Below are 17,518 nucleotides of genomic sequence, written 5' to 3'. Positions count from 1 at the left end.
TTAGGCACCAGCACAAGGGCCTCAGGGTGGGACCGTGTATCCTCCACACACAGAGAGCCCAGGGCAGGGCTGAGTCTCCCTCTCCCCACTCCCCTCAGAGATTCCCTCCCGGACCTGTCCCCTCTGTCCCGTAGGATTGGTCGCAAAGCCAGCATCCTGATCCAGCTGCTGCTCTTCGCCATCATCGGCCTGGCCACGGCGTTTGTGCCCACCTTCGACCTCTACATGGTCCTGCGCTTTGCTGTGGCCACAGCCGTCTCTGGCTACGCCTTGACAAATGTCACCCTGCGTGAGTATCTGGCCTGCAGCCTGAGCCACAGGCTGAGGCCCTGGGGACTGGCCTCACCCCCACACTGCCTCAGGGGGCCTTGCCAGGGATCACACCTACAGGGTCACACCTCTGCTTCCTGGGCTGGGAAGGAGGCCCCTACCCTGACAGGGTGGCTTCTGGGGAGGTGGGGAGGGTGAGGGCAGGGCCTGGCCCAGTCTCCGCATCTCCGTTCACAGTTGCAGAGTGGGTGGGGCCCTCGCGGAGGACCCAGGCCGTGGTCCTGGCGCAGTGCAGCTTCTCCGTGGGGCAGATGGCCCTGGCCGGGCTTGCCTATGGCGTCCGTAACTGGCGGCTCTTTCAGATCGCAGGCGCCTCACCCGTCCTGCTGCTCTTCTTCTACTTCTGGTGAGGAGGTGCTTCCCAGAGCAAGCACCCTCGGTCAGCCGTGCTCCACAGGCTTAGAGTATAGGCTCGCATTCCTCCCATGGGCCGCTCAGGGACACGTCTGGGAGAGGGGCCTGCCCAGGGTATGGGGTTCAGTGTGCACTGGAATGGCCAAGGAGGCTCTGGGGTACTGGGGGGCTCTAGGGCTTCGTGCCCCATACTCACACCCGTTCCTGACCTGCAGGGCTCTGCCAGAATCTGCCCGCTGGCTCCTGGCCCGGGGGAGGGTCGAGGAGGCTAAACAAGCCATCCAGAAGGCGGCCTCAGTCAACCGGCGGAAACTCTCCCCAGAGCTGCTGAGCCAGGTACTCACGGCCGGGCGCTGCCTGCCCCTGGTCTGACCCACAGACCGTTCTGCCGGCCTCACTCGGCATCTTCCCCCCAGCTGGCCCCAGAGAAGACAGGCCCCTCGGGGAACGCCCTGGATCTGTTCAGACACCCCCAGCTCCGGAAGGTGACCCTGATTCTCTTTGCCGTCTGGTGAGGGCACTGGGGCCGTGCCCCTCCCTGGTGTGGGACAGTGGCTCTCTGGCTGGGATGGGCTGCGCGGGAATGACTGGGCCTCTCCCTGTCTGTCTAGCCCAGCGGTTCTCAACCTGTGGGTCGCGACCCCTTTGGCGGTCGAACGACCCTTTCACAGGGGTCGCCTAAGACCATCCTGCATATCAGATATTTACATGACGATTCATAACAGTAGCAACATCCCTGCCCAAGGCATAGCCAGCGACGGCAGAAGTCTCCCTGACGGGGACTTCTGGCCAAGTCAGGCCCCCTCTCTGAGTGTGATGGTGTCTCCTCACCCAGAAGTGACAGGGACCCTTGGGTACTTTGTAGGTTTGTGGACAGTCTGGGGTACTTTGGCCTGAGCCTCCAAGTGGGGGACTTTGGCCTGGACATCTACCTGACGCAGCTGATCTTTGGGGCCGTGGAGGTGCCCGCCCGCTACTCCAGCATCTTCATGATGCAGTGGTTCGGCCGCAGGTGGAGCCAGATGGGGACTCTGGTTCTGGGTGGCCTCATGTGTATCAGCATCATCTTCGTCCCGGCAGGTACCTGCACTGGCTCTCCCCTGGCCCCCCCCACCCTCCCTCACCTGTGGCCAGAGGCCCATGGCTTCTCTTTCCGGAGCGAGGGCTTCCCCGGGGTTAAGTGTTTGGGTGCGGAGGGCAGGGAGCAGGGCCCAGGGGATGGGCTGTCTGCCCTCCGTGTGGCTGACCAGCCTCCTTCACCAGACCTGCCCGTAGTGGCCACCGTGCTGGCCATCGTGGGGAAGTTCGCCACAGCTGCTGGATTTACCATCTCCTACGTCTACTCCGCTGAGCTCTTCCCCACCATCATCAGGTAAGGGCTGCTGGCACCGTTCCCCTCCTCTGCTCCCGAGACCCTGATGGTGGCCATCCCTCCTCCGCCCTCGCCGCCATCCACATAGAGCTTTCGGGGTGGCTCTGGGCAGCCGTGCTGGGTGGGGGCCAGGGCATCTACAAATGTCGTCCAAATCCAAATTGTCCCAGGCTGGTAGCGAAGTAAGCCACGCCCCGGCCACGTCGGGACTGTGCCACAGGATACATCTAAGAATGAATGGCTCCGAAGAAGGAACCGTCATGTGGGGGGAGGGGTACGCAGGAGGGGCAGCCTTCGCCCTGGAACTGGACAGACGGGCAGGAGTGCAGCGGCTGACAGAGAGGCCTGGAGGTGGCAGCAGCCTTGGACTCTCAGTAGAGGAAGAAAGGGGGGGGAGAGGGGGGGCTGGATGCGCCCGGAGCCCCTGCAGGCCCGGGGGGCCATACAGAGATCTGGGCTCTCCCAAGGAGGTACGCTGAGCTGGCGCTGCAGCCTGGCGTTGAGGCCAGGTCCCCAGCTGGCACGGGCTTCCCCGCAGGCAGACGGGCATGGGGCTGGTGGCCATCTTCTCAAGGATCGCGGGCATCCTCACGCCCCTGGTGATGCTGCTGGGCGACTACCACGAGGCCCTCCCGATGGTCATCTACGGCAGCCTCCCCATCGGGGCAGGCTTGCTCTGTGCGCTGCTGCCCGAGACACGCGGCCAGGCCATGAAGGATACCATCCAGGACCTGGACCAGGGCCCCCAGCCACGGTGAGCAGCCCGCTTTCTCTGCAGCCCGGGACCCTGGCTTCCCATCAGTGCCCTACAGCAGCCCACGCCTCTGCCGCACCATCCGTCCGTGGCCACTTACAGACCAATGAGGGGTTTTAGGAACCACAGACATCTGACTGGCCTTGGGGTTAGATCCCCCTACTTAGGGGGGAGGGGACACTGCTATGGAGTCACTTCCGGGTCAGCCAGTGATGGCTTTTCGCTCCTTCTAGGACTAAGAAGTTAGCGCCCGCAGGAAATGAAACGGGGGCCTCAGGAAGAACTCCCAGCCCAGGGCAGGCCTCTGTGAGCAGCACGTCCTTCTGACCTCATTCCCTGGACACCGCAGGACCTGAGAGCAAGACTGGCTTTGCTGATGGAGGCAACACACCAGGACCCGACTCCAGCATCAGCACCCACTGCCCCGCCCACTCCCAGAAGCACCTGGGACGGGGCCTCTCTCCTTCCATCACCTTTCTTATTCCTGGAGCCCCACCCCCAACACCCTCTTCTGGGTCAGGGTCTTGGTTGTAACTTGCCCTCTGATAGTCTTGTGGGGGGTACAGCTCCCCCGACCCCTCCATCTCTATGGCGCCTAGAGGTGGTGGTAGGTGCTGGGCCAGTTCTCCTCTTTGTAAACCCAGCGTGGACGCGTCCAGCAATCCTCTCGGATACCTGGACAGTTGTCACTCACGGTTCTCAGCTATGAAGCGACGGACAGTTCTGTTTTGCTTCCTACTTGGTTACCTTCATGGAGTCAGTCCCAAGCCAAAGCCTTCTCTTGGGGACACTGAACCGTCTTTCTTGGCACAGTGTGGCACCCGGGCCGAAACTGCCATGGTGAGAAACAAAAACCCGAGCGGAGCGGGGAAAGGGCCAGGTCAAAGCGGAAGGCGGTTTTCAGCTCTAAGATGTGGACCCTCGCCTCCCTTTGAGGCGCAGTGACCTTTCCCGAAAGAGACTTAAATGGACCCTCTGTTGACACAAGCAAGATGCAAAATTCACCTATTGCCTCCGGACAGGTCTTCGGAGACTCATTTCTGTAGGGACTGGGGGCCCCTGGGGAGAAAGGTTTTTCCCCCTGGGTGTATTACAGAGTGCCCCTGGCTTCCTCTGGCCCACGGGTAGATGCTCGTCTTTGGGCGCTGGCTGGTGTGAGATCAGCAGCTGAGACCCCGAGAAGACATGCAGCCTGATGTGGACTCGACCCCAAGGAGCTGCGGGCGGCCTGGGCTGGGCGGGGCTGTCCTCCCTCGGTTGGGGAGCCCAGAACAGCCCAGATTCGGGGTCGTGCTAGCAGTGGGCCCACTGCGCATGCTATAGCCAGCTTTGTGGGAGTTCGTGCAGAGCTCCCCTCTCAGGCTTGGTGCAGGAGCCCTCCTACGCCGGGCCTCGGGCTTCCCATTTTCAAATGGATGATTTTCTAGGTCCCTTAACACTAATCAGCAAGGACTCATCTTGGCGGCCCTGGCTGGGTGTGACAGGCAGAGGGCTTCACAGTCTGCCCCCAGGGTCCAAGGAGATAGGAAAGGAGGGCCACCCTCCACCCTCTGGACACTGCCAGGCACTGGGCTGGACTGAGTCCTCAAGTGTGGCCCTGACTCAGCCACCCTGGACATTGCCTCACTCGCTGCCCACTCACCCACTCCTCTGTCAGGGAGGTGTGCGTCTCGGTTTCCTTGGCTTCTGCCCAGGAGGAGCCCCCGGGCCACCAGGCTTAGTGCCCGCCCTCCTCAGAGAGACCCCCGAGATTGACCCCTGTGCTGTGCATCTTGTGTTTCCTATGTCACTGTCAAAGGCTAAGGCACCTGCACTTCCCCTGCCACCTCCTCTACTTTGGCACTGTCCCCACCGGGTCCAACCCACTGACCTGGCCTTCAGTTCACCCAGTGCCATAGGTGGGTGGCTTTCAACAGTAATTTATTTTCTCACAGTCCTGGAGGCTGGATGTCCAAGATCAGGGTGCCAGCAGGGGCAGGTTCTGATGAGGGCCCTCTTCTTGGCTTGCAGGCAGCCACCTTCTCGTGCTGCCTTCACATGGTCTGTCCTCTGTGTGTGGATGGAGGGTGCGAGATCTCTCTCCTTCCTAGAGAGCCACTAATCTCATCAGGAAGGCCCGCCTTCATGACTTCATCTAACCCAAATTACCTCCCCAAGGCCCATCTTTTTTTTTTTTTTAATATATTTTATTGATTTTTTTACAGAGAGGAAGGGAGAGGGATAGAGAGTTAGAAACATCGATGAGAGAGAAACATCGATCAGCTGCCTCCTGCACACTCCCTACTGGGGATGTGCCCGCAACCAAGGTACATGCCCTTGACCAGAATCGAACCTGGGACCCTTGAGTGGGACCCTTGAGTCCGCAGGCTGACGCTCTATCCCAGTGATGGCGAACCTATGACACGCGTGTCAGAGGTGACACGCGAACTCATTTTTTTGGTTAATTTTTCTTTATTAAATGGCATTTAAATATATAAAATAAATATCAAAAATATGTCTTTGTTTTACTATGGTTGCAAATATCAAGTAATTTCTATATGTGACACGGCACCAGAGTTAAGTTAGGGTTTTTCAAAATGCTGACACGCCGAGCTCAAAAGGTTCGCCATCACTGCTCTATCCACTGAGCCAAACCGGTTAGGGCCCCAAGGCCCATCTTTACCTATCACTGGGGTTTAGGGCTTCAACACAGAAATGTGGGAGACTGGGGGAGGACGCATTGTCTACAACACCATCCACTGGGCCCTGTGGTCGGTAGACCTTGTTCTGCCTCCCCACCTCTGTCCTCAGATTTGAGGATGTAAGCCATCATTTTCATTTCTATGGAGAGATAGACATCATTTGCCAGCATCCTGTACGTTATCCCTTCACCCTTTAGTTGTGCCCCAAGTTGCCCCAATTTGCAAAACCATAGCAGCTAAAGAACCCAAACATCTGCCTTTTCTCTCCCTGCACCCCAGACTGCTGGGCACTGCGGGGCACTGCTGAAGAGGGTCACACGCCCACCAAGTCTTTTCAGTGAATGAGCTGCTAGTCATCAGCCTCAACTGGGCCTTTCACTGCGCCCAGCTTTCCCACCAGCTTTTTCTAGTCAGCTTGTTTTCCAACTCTCACCAGTGGCTTTTTCTTTTCATATATATATATATATTAGAGACCTGTTGCATGAAGAGATTTGTGCTATAGGCCTTCCTTCCCCTCGCTGCCGGCACCAGTTTTCCTCTGGCACCCGGAACCCAGGCCTTTGCTCCCGCCACAGTGGAGAAGTCACACCTCTTCAGTCTTCAGTTGTCTTCAATCTTCAGTCTTCACTTGGGCGGAGCCTTCAGTCTTTGCTCTGTGCCTGCATATGCAAATTAACCGCCATCTTTGTTGGGTTAATTTGCATACCCATCCTGATTGGCTGGTGGGCGTAGCAGAGTGACACCAATTTGCATGTTTCTCCTTTATTAGTGTAATACTAGAGGCCTGATGCATGAAATTCGTGTATGGATAGGGTCCCTAGGCCTGGCCAGCAGATCAGGGCTGATCTGTGGAGCAATCTGCGAGGCAATGGGGGGGGGGAGCCCCACTGGCACCTGCCTTGACCAGCCTGGCACCACCTGCTTGCCAGCCAGCCCTGCCCCACAATCTCCCCGCTGCCACTGCCTGTCACCTCCTTCTGCCAGGGCAACCGGAGGGGCAATTGGGGGCCCCACTGGTACCTGCCTTGGCTGGCCTGGGGCCAGCAGGCTGGGGGCAGCTCCTGCATTGAGCGCCTGCCCCCTCGTGGTCAGTGCGCCTCATTGCGACCAGTAGTTTTGCAGTTTGGTCAATTTGCATATTAAGCTTTTATTATTTATTGATTTTAGAGAGGAAAGAAAAGGGAGAGATGGAAACATCAATGATGAAACATTGATCAGCTGTCTCCTGCACACCCTCTATTGGGGATTTGGGATTGAGCCTGCAACCTGGGCATGTGCCCTGACCTGGAATTGAACTGTGACCTCCTGGTTCACAGGTCAACGCTCAACCACTGAGCCATGCCGGCCGGGCTCACCAATGGCTTTTTCTAACCTCCCATCTGCATCCCTTCATTCTGCCTCCTAACAGCCTCTCCTCCTTCCAGAGAAGGAGAAGCCATCCCATGGCAGCTCCCAGACTTCTCACCACCAGTCTTCCACCTCCGCTCTCTCCCCTCCCTCCTGCGGCAGTGGAAGAACTGCCCTGCACAGAGCTGCTAGGGAGCCAGGCCCGAGGCTCGGCGCTCATTGCTGCCCCCAGATCTGGGAGCAGCTGAAGGGGGTCCTATCCCCCCTCTGCCTCTCCTCCCTCCCCCACCGTAGGCCTGGGGACTGAGGACAGGTGAGTTGTGTCTGGACAGATGGAAGATCTTCCCTCAGTGGAGATGGAACCTTTAAGGGGAGGCCAGGGGCTCCAGGAGCCGGGAACAGTCTGCACAAAGGCCTGGAGCTGGCTCGTGTGGAGACTTTCCCACCTGCCTTGCCCCAGTCTCTCCCTGGGGTCTGTGGCCAGCTATGCCCCTGGAGTAGAATGCTGCTCCTCACCATGCCTACCCCACCCCCTGCCCCATTGTGACACTACTTCCTGGCCACCAATGGAACCCAAAGGTTCTGCTGCCAACCACCTGGCTAGGCCTGGAGTATGCTGAGGTGGGTCCTGGCTTTGGTTTGTGGTTCCGTCTCCAGGGAGGAGGGACGGGGAGGGTGGCAGTTTGGATGACACCTGGCAAGTGTGGGGCCGTATTCTCAGCAGAGATGTGGACAAGAGCCTGCCAGGACCGTTCGACTGTGTGGAGTCTGTGAAAGGAGCAGGCTGCCCTCACAGGAAGTGTGGGTTTGGGGTGGCATCTGGCCATTTCCTGCCTCAGATGGAGCATTGCTTCTGGCTATATGTTTATTTTCCAGGCTTCAGTTTCCTCTTTTTCTGTTGTTACTCCTCACCCAAGGATATTTTTTCTATTGATTTTTTTTTTTTTAGAGAGAGTGGGAGGGAAGGAGGGAAGGGGGCGGGGAAAGAGAGAGAACATTGATGTGAGAGAGAGACATAGATTGGTTGCTTCCTGTATGCACCCTGAATGGGGCTGGGGATCAAACCTGCAGCCCAGGTAGGTGCCCTTGACCGGGAATCGAACCTGAGACCCTTCAGTGTTTGGGCCGATGCTCTAACCACTGAGAACGCTGGCCAGGGCTCACTTTCCTCTTTTGTACATTGAGAACCAATTACCTTGGGCCTGTCCACTTGGCAGGGGACCTGGGGGTCAGTAGAGGGAGCAAGTGCTCCAGGGCCTTGCTGACTGTCAAGAGCCCCGTGGGCATTCAGGTGCTGCTGGGGGACACTGAAGGGAACCCCGAGGGCAAGGTGGGGACAGCTGGCTCCTGAAAGCCAGAGATCTGTGGGCAAAGCAAAGCGCCCTCCCTGGGAAGTCTCCTCCATCCACCTCCGCCCCCCTCCAACCTTACACATGGATGCACCGTATTAGTTTCCTAACGCTGCTGTAACAAATGACCACAAATGTAGTGGCTCGAAACAACACACATTTATTACATCGCAGCTCTGGAAGTCGGAAGTCCAAAATGGGCCTCACTGGGCATAGGTCAAGGCATCAGTCAGCAGGACTGCGTTCTTTCCTGGAGGCTCCTGGGGAGCATTCGTTCTCCTGCCCTTTCCAGCTGCTAGAGCTGCCTGCATTCCTTGGCTGCCATTTTACATTCCCAGGGGCACTGTACAAAGGTTCCAATTTCTCCACTTCCTCAACACTTGCTATTTTCTGGTTGTTGTTTTTTTTAAGTATTAGCCACCCTAATGGGTATCTTTGCACATATTTGTTAAAATATATTTTTATTGATTTCAGAGAGGAAGGGAGAGGGAGATGGAAACATCCTATACAGTAAAAGGCTAATATGCAAATTGACCGAAGAGGGGAACGACCAGTGGCTATGATATGCACTGACCACCAGGGGGCAGACACTCAATGCGGGAGCTGCCCCCTGGTGGTCAGTGCGCTCCCACAGGGGGAGCGCCGCTCAGTCAGAAGCTGGGCTCATGGCTGGTGAGCACCGCAGCGGTGGCTGCAGCGCTAAGGACCCCCTCAGGGGATGTCCGACTGCTGGCTTAGGCCCACTCCCTGGGGTCCCAGACTGCTAGAGGGTGCAGGCTGGGCTGAGGGACACCCCCCCACCTCAGTGCCCGAATGTCATGCACCGGGCCTCTAGTTAATGATGAGAAAGAATCATTCATTGGCTGCCTCCTACACTCCTCGAACCCACAGCCCAGGCATGTGCCCTGACTGGGAATTGAACCATGACCTCCTGGCTTATAGGTCGACTCTCAACCACTAAGTCACACTGGCTGGGCTCATCCTACTATTTTGGTGCCTCACTGCATCAGCTCCATCTCTATGGCCTTCGTTCCTGGCCACTCCTGATCCAGATTTGAGGGGTGTTTTTGGTGCTGTTTTCTTGAAACAATGTTCCCTGGAGAACTCTACTTTTGCAAGACTGGTAGTGCCTTGGTGTGTGTGTGTAAACTAAGTTTCAGCAGCAGGAAAATTGTCGGAGAACTCAGCACTTAGCAGGGCATTGTCTAAAACATTCAAGAAATAGGAATGGGCGGGCCAATGGGGGACAAATTAACTAAGAAACTTCAGAAGCAAAGGGGGGAGCTACAGAGAACATCAAGGTTGGAACCCAAATTGTTCTAAGACAGGCCAATTTCAAGTCAGTGGCTCCACGCCAGCCCCTGACTTCTGGTTGGTAGACACTGAGCTGCATCCTCTCTCTGAACAGATGGCACATGAAGACAATCCCGTGGAGCCCCAACCCCGGCCCTCTATCACGGACTTACCCCAGCAGACGGCGGCAGGACAACCCCGTGCCTGGTCTCTGGACTTGTTGTTACGCCGGTTGAGGTCCATAGAGAGCAACCAGGGTGACAAGTTTGCCAGTATCATGGAAGCGATGGGGAAGTTTGGCCCCTTCCAGCGAAGGCTGGTGGCCCTGGCCTTCATCCCCAACCTCCTGGCGGTCGTGTTCATGTACGCTGACCTCCTCGTGGCCGCAGAGCAGAAGGCCTATTGCAACACCAGCTGGATTCTGGCCGTGGGCCCTAACCTGTCAGAGGCCGAGCAGCTGAATCTGACCCTGCCCCGGGACAGAAATGGCAGCTTCCTGACCTGCCGCATGTTCCTGCCTGTGAGCTGGGATCTGGATTCCATCATCAAGTATGGCCTCAACTACACACAGGCGTGCAGCCAGGGGTGGGTCTATCCTGAGAGCACGACGCGATCAGTGATCAATGAGGTGCGACTTGTCCTGAGTTGCCGGTAGCATGGGCCCAGAGATGTGCCCCCCCCCCCCCCCCCGCCTGTTCCCCAAAAAGTGGAGAAAATGAGACCTCGGGAGGGGAAGCAGTTGGCCCAAGGTCACCGTGCAGAGGAAGGGCCGAGGCAGAAACTTAGAATTCTTGCTGCCCAGCTCTAGCCTCGCCCATCGTAGCCAGAAAGCTAGAGTGGCTTTGGGGGTAGGGACAGAGGCAGGGTTTGCCATCTGTCCAGGGAGTTGCTTCTGCAGTTGTGGCTCTGCCCTCTGAACTCACAGAAGGTAGGGAACTGGAGAAAAAAAGCAGTCTAAGATGCAACCTGGGCCCTTCAGAGCACAGACCTGCCAATCTGAACCTCTGGGCTGGAGCCCAGCATCTGCATTTGGGGAAGGGTCTTTAGTGATGTTGGCCTTTAAACAGGGACCTCTCCATCTACCCCCTATCTTGGCTCTGCCCCTGGTCCCTCTCTTCAGGCCTAACTCCCAGAGTGTGCCAGATGCAGGATGGACGGCAGGGGTGACGGCTGAGGCCTGCTGCCTGTCCCTGTCCCAGGCCCCTTCTGCCTAAACGCCCACCCTGGGAGGAGACTCCGTCTCGGGAACCAGACGGCTGACCCTAGGTGGAGGCCTGTGGCCAACCCCTGCGTGTAATCCCCAGTTTGATCTGGTGTGTGGTGAGGAATTTTCCCCGGAAGCCGTGCAGTCCATGTTCCTGACAGGCCTCCTGACAGGGGCGCTCATCTTCGGGTTCATAAGTGACAAGTGAGTCTCCCAGAGTTTCTTCTGGTCCCTGGGGTGCCCCTGCCTCCTCCTCATGGGCATGCAGAGCTGAGGCGTCTCAGACTGAGGGAGGCAAGGGTGGGGACACTCTGGAGGCCCATGGATGGCTCAGGACCTGGCCCGAGTGTTGGGCTGGGTCCAGACTCAGAGGTTCATGCGCTTGACACAGCCTTCCCTCCATGCCCGCAGGCTTGGCCGCTACCCCTCCATCCTGCTGTCGAACGTGGGGATCATCATCTTTGGCTTTGGGACAGCCTTCGTCAACAGCTTTCACCAGTACCTGTTCTTCCGCTTCGGGGTGTCCCAGGCCCTGGTGGGCCACAGCATCAGCAGCATGGCTTTAAGTGAGGCCAGGCTGCACGCGACGGGGTGCATGGAGGGGAGTGTGCACCGGGAGGGCAGGATTTGAGAGGATGGGGGTGGGGGGGAGGGGCCACGAGCCTGCAGGACCGAGTTGCCATCCAATGGCACATGGAGCAGAGGAAGCAGCCTCCGCCTCAGGCTGCCTAGAGGGACAGAGAATGTGTGCTCAGTCTGAACTGTCCCAAGCGGGGCTGGGCGTCTCAGAGGCTGGCTGCAGGAGCCACCCCAGGGACCCCGAGCTAACCCGGGTTTTGTCCTCTTGGCTTCTGCACAGCTGTCGAGTGGCTGGTGGGCGAGCACCGGGCCCACGCCATCATCCTGAGCCAGTGCTTCTATTCTCTGGGGCTCATTTTCCTGAGTGCGTTTGCCTACAGCTTTCCCAACTGGCGGCTGCTGTTTCTGTTGGGCACGGCCCCCGTGTTATTCCTCGTCTCCTTTATCTGGTAAGCCGAGGGGCCCGGGGCACGCCCAGGGCTGGGTCCGATGGACTTGGAGATTGAGGGTTGGGAAGGATCCTCGAAGGGACGGAGTGAATGGATTGCTCCCCAGGAGGAACGTGGGGATGAGATGAGAGAGAGCCAGGGGCAGAGCCTCTGGGACCCCAGCATTAACCCTCCTCAGAAGAGACCCTTAGAGGGATGTCAGAGCCGGTCAGAAAACCAAAAGGCAACGTGTCAAAGGGCAAGATTCAAGGACAAGGAATGGTCAGGGTTGAGGGCAAACAAAAAAAAGTCTAGTAAAGTTGGTCTTGATAACCTTGAGTTGACTTCCCCGGAGCGACAGGGAGTTGAGGAATGAGGAGGGACTGAAAAATGGAGCCACTTAGGGGACAACTTTTTCACAGTGTTGGGCTGAACTCCCAGCTATGTGGATGGGCTCTAATAGAGGGTGTGGGCATGGAAGACAGTGCCCTCCGTGTGCCCGGGCAGGTGAGGATGACCCTTGAGATAGAAAGTAGTTGAGCTCTTCAAGGTGGCTGAGAGGAAAGACACTGCCAGGCAGGGGAAATAATGGCCAGGGTGACACCGAGCAGCTGCGGGGCCTGTGTGTGGCTTAGGAAGGGGAAGGGGTGACTTCCAAGGAGGGACGGAGGTTGACGGTCACCTTCAAGGCCTCCGTTATCTGAATGACCTCATGCTGGAACAGGATGGCCACCCCTGAGGCAGAGATGGGGCCCACTTGGGTGTCCGGGGCATCTTGGAGTGATGAATAAAGGAGGGTGTGCCGTGCAGGATTCTCCCAGAGTCCCCTCGGTGGCTGTTGGTGAAGGGGAAGGTGGAGGAGGCCAAGCACGTACTGCGCTATGCGGCTGACATGAACAAGACGACCATTCCTTTAAGTCTGTTGGACAAGGTAAGAGGCCTCGGGCCCAGTGTAGGGCAGGGCTGGGGGTTGTGGAAGGGCCTCTTCCCGCCTCATCCTTTCAGGTGGGGCCTTGGCCCCGAGGGTGTCTCCAGCCCACTGCTTGAAGGGAACAGTGGCAGCAAAATCAAATCCCGTCAGGGGAAGACCAGAGACCAGGCCGGCACTGTGGGGGCAGGGCCCTGTGGGTCTTCTAGGGGTGGGAGCAAGCTGGGGTCCCCGCCCTGCCTCTGGCTGGTCCTCTTTGTCCTGTAGCTACAGATGCCTGGAAAGAAGGTGACCAATGCCTCCATCCTGGACTTCTATAACAATAGTCAACTGCGCAAGGTGACCTTGGTGATGGGCTGTGTGTGGTGAGTCCCCAAGGCTGGCCAGCAGGGACTGCAAACACAAGTGCATGCCAGGAGCTCTGGTGAAGGAATGGGGCATGGCCTGGCTGCAAGGGAGCAAGGCCTAAGGACCGGCGTGGCCGGTAGATTCCAGATCTGTGTGTATTTCTCCCTTCCGTTCCCACCCTGCTCCCCCCTCCTTCGCTTCTGTCTTCATTTTGCCCCGTCTGCATGAGGGTATCTGTGTGTGTGTGTTCTCTCTCTAGTTCTCTCTGAGTAGTTATCTTCCGGTCTCGTTCCAGGTTCAGTGTTGGTCACAGCTATTCTACACTGACCTTGAAGATGAGGGATTTTGGTGTGAAGTACCAGATGAGCGAGATCATTCCTGGCATGATGGGGATGCCTGCCCGGCTCTGCAGCATCTTCCTCTTTGAGCATTTTGGGAGGAAGTGGACTATGGCTGGGTCTCTCTTCCAAGGCAGCTTCCTGAACTTGCTTATTCTTTTCATCCCCTCAGGTACACCCCCTTCCCCCGCCCCATGCCTCTGTCAAATCCCTCCTTGTGCCTCCTGCCCTGTCTCTCCAACAAGACACCCTGGGAGTCAGCATCCTACACCTACAACCTACCTTCTCTGCAGGGGCCCAGGTACCTCCAGAGCAGGCACTAATCGCTAGAGCACTGCCCTCCCTGGGCAGTGGGGTCCCCAAGACCAGGCACTCACAGCTCTCAGAGGCCTGGGAGAGGGTGAGCTGTCCGGAGTAATCATCCCTGTGTGGGCAGGAGAGTGGACAGCCTTCTTCCACCTGATTTCAATCCACATTAGATCAGGTGATGCATCCCTGGGTGTGCACAGATGCATCAGTGCACCGAAAGGTTGCTGGTTCGGTTCCCGGTCAGAACATATGCACCGAAAGGTTGCTGGTTCGATTCCTGGTCAGAACATATGGGATCGATCCCCCATAGAGGGTGTGCAGGAAGCAGTTGATTGATGTTTTGTTCTCATATCATTGTTTCTCTCTCTCTCTCTCTCTCTCTCTCCTTCTCCCTTTCTCTCTCTCTCTCTCAAAAATCTATTTTTTAAAAATCTTAAAAAACACACATGTGAACAGTTCTGGCCTGTTTGGCTCAGTGGATAGACTAAGTGTCAGCCCATAGGATGGAGGGTCATGAGTTCATTTCTGGTCAAGGGCACATACCTTGGTTGCAGGCTCCATCCCCAGCCCCAATGGAGGCAACCAATTGATGTGTCTCTCCCCATCCCTTCCACTCTCTCTAAGAATCAGTGGGAAAATATCCTCAGGTGAGGATTAACAAGCAAACAAAGAAAAAAAAATGTGAACAGATGCAGCAAAAATAATCTTTCCACTGCTACCCAAGGCGTGGCCGCTCACCTGTAGCCTCTGATTGGAAAATGCCTGTTAGCTGTAACTTTACCAGGAAAGCAGAACCTGCCCGCTGAACCCAGGGGCACAGCATCCTGGTGTCCCGTAGGCTCAGAACTAAAGAAGGAAAGCCAGGGGTTTGGGGAGCTGGCAATATTTTCAAAATTTCAAAGAGCCCTAGAGCAAATGAGTACCCACCCCCCCCCCCACCACCTCCAGGTCAGCTCACAGGGCTAGAGAGTGACAGGGCTGAGGATGTGGACATTAAGATGTCAGTTTTCACCCAATCAGAATTGCTGCCCACAAGGACCCCCTCAGCTGCTGGGGTCTGGACCAGGGCCACTGTGTCTAGGACAGTGATGGCGAACCTTTTGAGCTCGGCGTGTCAGCATTTTGAAAAACCCTAACTTAATTCTGGTGCCGTGTCACATATAGAAACTTTCTTGATATTCGCAACCATAGTAAAACAAAGACTTATATTTTTGATATTTATTTTATATATTTAAATGCCATTTAACAAAGAAAAATCAACCAAAAAAATGAGTTCGCGTGTCACCTCTGACACGCGTGTCATAGGTTCGCCATCACTGGTCTAGGGTCTGCCTCAAGGGGGCTCCCTCTCTTTCTCTGAGGGTTGGAATTGTGAGCCTCTTTTTTTTTTTTTTTTTAAATATATTTTATTGATTTTTTACAGAGAGGAAGGGAGAGAGATAGAGAGTTAGAAACATCGATGAGAGAGACATCAATCAGCTGCCTCCTGCACATCTCCTACCGGGGATGTGCCCGCAACCCAGGTACATGCCCTTGACCGGAATCGAACCTGGGACCCTTCAGTCCTCAGGCCGACGCTCTATCCACTGAGCCAAACCGGTTTCGGCAGAATTGTGAGCCTCTTGACTGGGTGGGACCTTCCTTCTCTGAGGTGTTGGTAGTGTGGACTGGCTAAAACAAAATGGTGAGACAAATTCATTTTTCAATTCCTATTGCTTGGTGGTGGTGTTGTTGTTTTTTTTTTTTTTTTAAGTGAGTCTATAATGCGTCAAGCAGAAATGTTTAAAACTCTCCAACGAGTGAGAGAAACTAGGACTAGAATCCCCACTAGATATGTCTGCTCTCATCCAGGCCAAGAAAAAGCTGGCTCAGGGTGGGGAGTGGGGCCGGCAGGACCAGGATCCAGCAGAGGCTGAGGAGCGGGGGTAGTGAGCCCTCAGCTCCAAGCGGCTTCACCTGCCTGAGGCATGGCGTTTCCTGGTTCCTTTCTCCCTCCGCAAATGCACCTACGGACGGGGGTGCCTCTGGGGGAGGATGTGGAAGACAGGAGACCGCCTGGAGGCACAGGTGTGGGGCCTGAGTCCAGCAAAGTAGGTGGGGTGACCTCCCATCCTACTGGCAACTCTCCCACTGCTGGCTGGGCCTCAGCAGACTGACCCTCTCCTCTGACCACACGCCTGAGTGGGCTGGCCAGGTGGTGGGGATGGACTGTTGAGATGCCTTCTGAGAGGGGTTCAGGGAGAGCTGAGGGGCAGGCCTCCCCTCCCTGGCCTGATGGGAAGATTGCCCCAAACTCAGGTGGTCACATTGTCTGGCTACAGAGTTGAAAACCACGCTGATGTTGTTGATCCTGGTGGGACAAATCAGCCTGAGCGCCTTGATCACCATGTTCTTCGCCTACGGTGCCGAGCTCCTGCCTACCATCCTCAGGTACGAGCCTGGTGGGAGCAGGCCATGGGGGTGCGAAGGCGGGACAGTGACAAGACGAACAGCGGCGGCTAAGCTTGGGCATTCACCCGGTGACAGGCAGTGTGCTGAACAGCTTACATGGATTATTCCATCAAGCGCTCACAAAAACAGCTCCCAAACACCATCCTTAGCCTACGTAAGACAACAGAATCCAAGAGGGAAAGGCGCCTGCTCAAGGTCAGACAGAGCGAGCGGCAGAGCTAGCACTGGCCCCAGGCAGTCTGTCCCCGCGTCTGCCTCGCACGGACCGGCTGGGCCGTGGCTGAGTCTCAGGCCCTTCACTGCGGGAGAGCTCGCTGATGGCCCAGTGTCCTCCTACCCACGCTCTCTCCGCACACCCCCTCAGGGTTGCGTGGGTCTTACTTCTCCCACTCCTGACCCCACGAGGTAGGCCCAGAGAAATGACTACCTGCTTTGATCAGCAGAGAACGACACTCTCCCAGGTCACGCTGGGTGTGGGGACAGGGTGGAGCCTGGAGGGTGTGGACTGGGGGGAGCTGATTCTTCCAGCCTTTGGGCCTCCGAGGCCCCTTAGACAAGCTCTGATCTTTCCTTCCAGGACGACGGGTCTGGGGCTGGTAACTCTGGCCTGGGCATCTGGATCCTTTGTGTCCCTGGCATTCATCACCTGGAGTCCCCCCAGCATCACCAATTATATTGGCTGCATCTCGGCCATTCTGTCCTTGTCCCTCTTCTATATGCTTCCAGAGACGCAGAATCTGCCCCACTCCGATACGCTGGATCACTTTCCCTTGCACAGAAGAAGGTAGGTGTGTGAGGGCTTTGGTCAGCACAGGGCCTGGTTCTCAAGCTCTGAAAGTACGTCAGGTGCTGTCCATTCCTGCCCCTTTGCCCAAAGGGCCTGTGACGTAAGAGCCACCGTGTCCATAGCTTCTTCCCGCTCTCCTGATGCTGCCACCCAACCCTACCCATCCCCGCCCCTGCTCTCCCGTCCAGCCTGGGCCCGGTCCTTTCCTCTCTTTACCTCCTGGAAGCCTGCCTGGCCTTGAGCGCTACCTTATAGATGCCCTGGGCTCCCTGCCCTCCCAGGGCGAAGGGCACTGGCTGAGATCAGCTCTCTCGGCCTCAGCAGCTCAGGTCCCTGTTTAAGAACTAGGCTCTACCCCATCCCCTTCGTGGGCACGCTGGTCTCCTAAGTGCCCGCTGGAGAAGACTTGTGATTGGCAGAACCATCATTTCTGGGATTTGGGCCAACAGAGTGCATCACTCTCTGCGAGCAATAGTGAGGGGTCCTCCGCTCAGACCACAGGGGTCACTGCCTCTCTCGTTCTCCTGTCTTCCTCCCCACCATTCTCCTCAGACTCTCACTGGCACCACCAGGGTTGGGCTGTCAGTGGTAAGAGCAAGCGATAGTTTATGGCAGTGGTCGGCAAACTCATAAGTCAACAGAGCCAAGTACCAACAGTACAACGAT

General features: G+C 56.8%; 2 protein-coding genes across 2 annotated transcripts in view; both read left to right on the top strand.

The window, feature by feature from the left end:
* SLC22A13 (solute carrier family 22 member 13) overlaps positions 1-3,137 on the top strand; it is a 6,862-nt gene extending 3,725 nt beyond the window's left edge. The window contains exons 3-10 of the mRNA XM_006099760.3: positions 135-289; positions 508-676; positions 900-1,020; positions 1,101-1,195; positions 1,550-1,764; positions 1,948-2,056; positions 2,595-2,810; positions 3,044-3,137. Of these exons, the coding sequence (XP_006099822.1) occupies positions 135-289; positions 508-676; positions 900-1,020; positions 1,101-1,195; positions 1,550-1,764; positions 1,948-2,056; positions 2,595-2,810; positions 3,044-3,137 (1,174 nt within the window). The remainder of the gene's footprint in view (positions 1-134; positions 290-507; positions 677-899; positions 1,021-1,100; positions 1,196-1,549; positions 1,765-1,947; positions 2,057-2,594; positions 2,811-3,043) is intronic.
* Positions 3,138-9,595: 6,458 nt separating this feature from the next.
* Positions 9,596-17,093, top strand: SLC22A14 (solute carrier family 22 member 14). Its single transcript, XM_023763419.1, is given in 10 exon segments — positions 9,596-10,108; positions 10,785-10,888; positions 11,096-11,250; positions 11,544-11,712; positions 12,502-12,622; positions 12,887-12,984; positions 13,263-13,477; positions 15,870-16,044; positions 16,643-16,849; positions 16,943-17,093. Coding segments are annotated over 10 exon segments (1,908 nt in total).
* The last annotated feature ends 425 nt before the right edge of the window (positions 17,094-17,518 follow it).

This window comes from Myotis lucifugus, unplaced genomic scaffold (assembly GCF_000147115.1).
Source record: "Myotis lucifugus unplaced genomic scaffold, Myoluc2.0 scaffold_283, whole genome shotgun sequence".
NCBI lineage: Eukaryota > Metazoa > Chordata > Mammalia > Chiroptera > Vespertilionidae > Myotis > Myotis lucifugus.
Note: the sequence above shows the minus strand (reverse complement) of the source record. Positions and strands in the feature narration are given on the sequence as shown.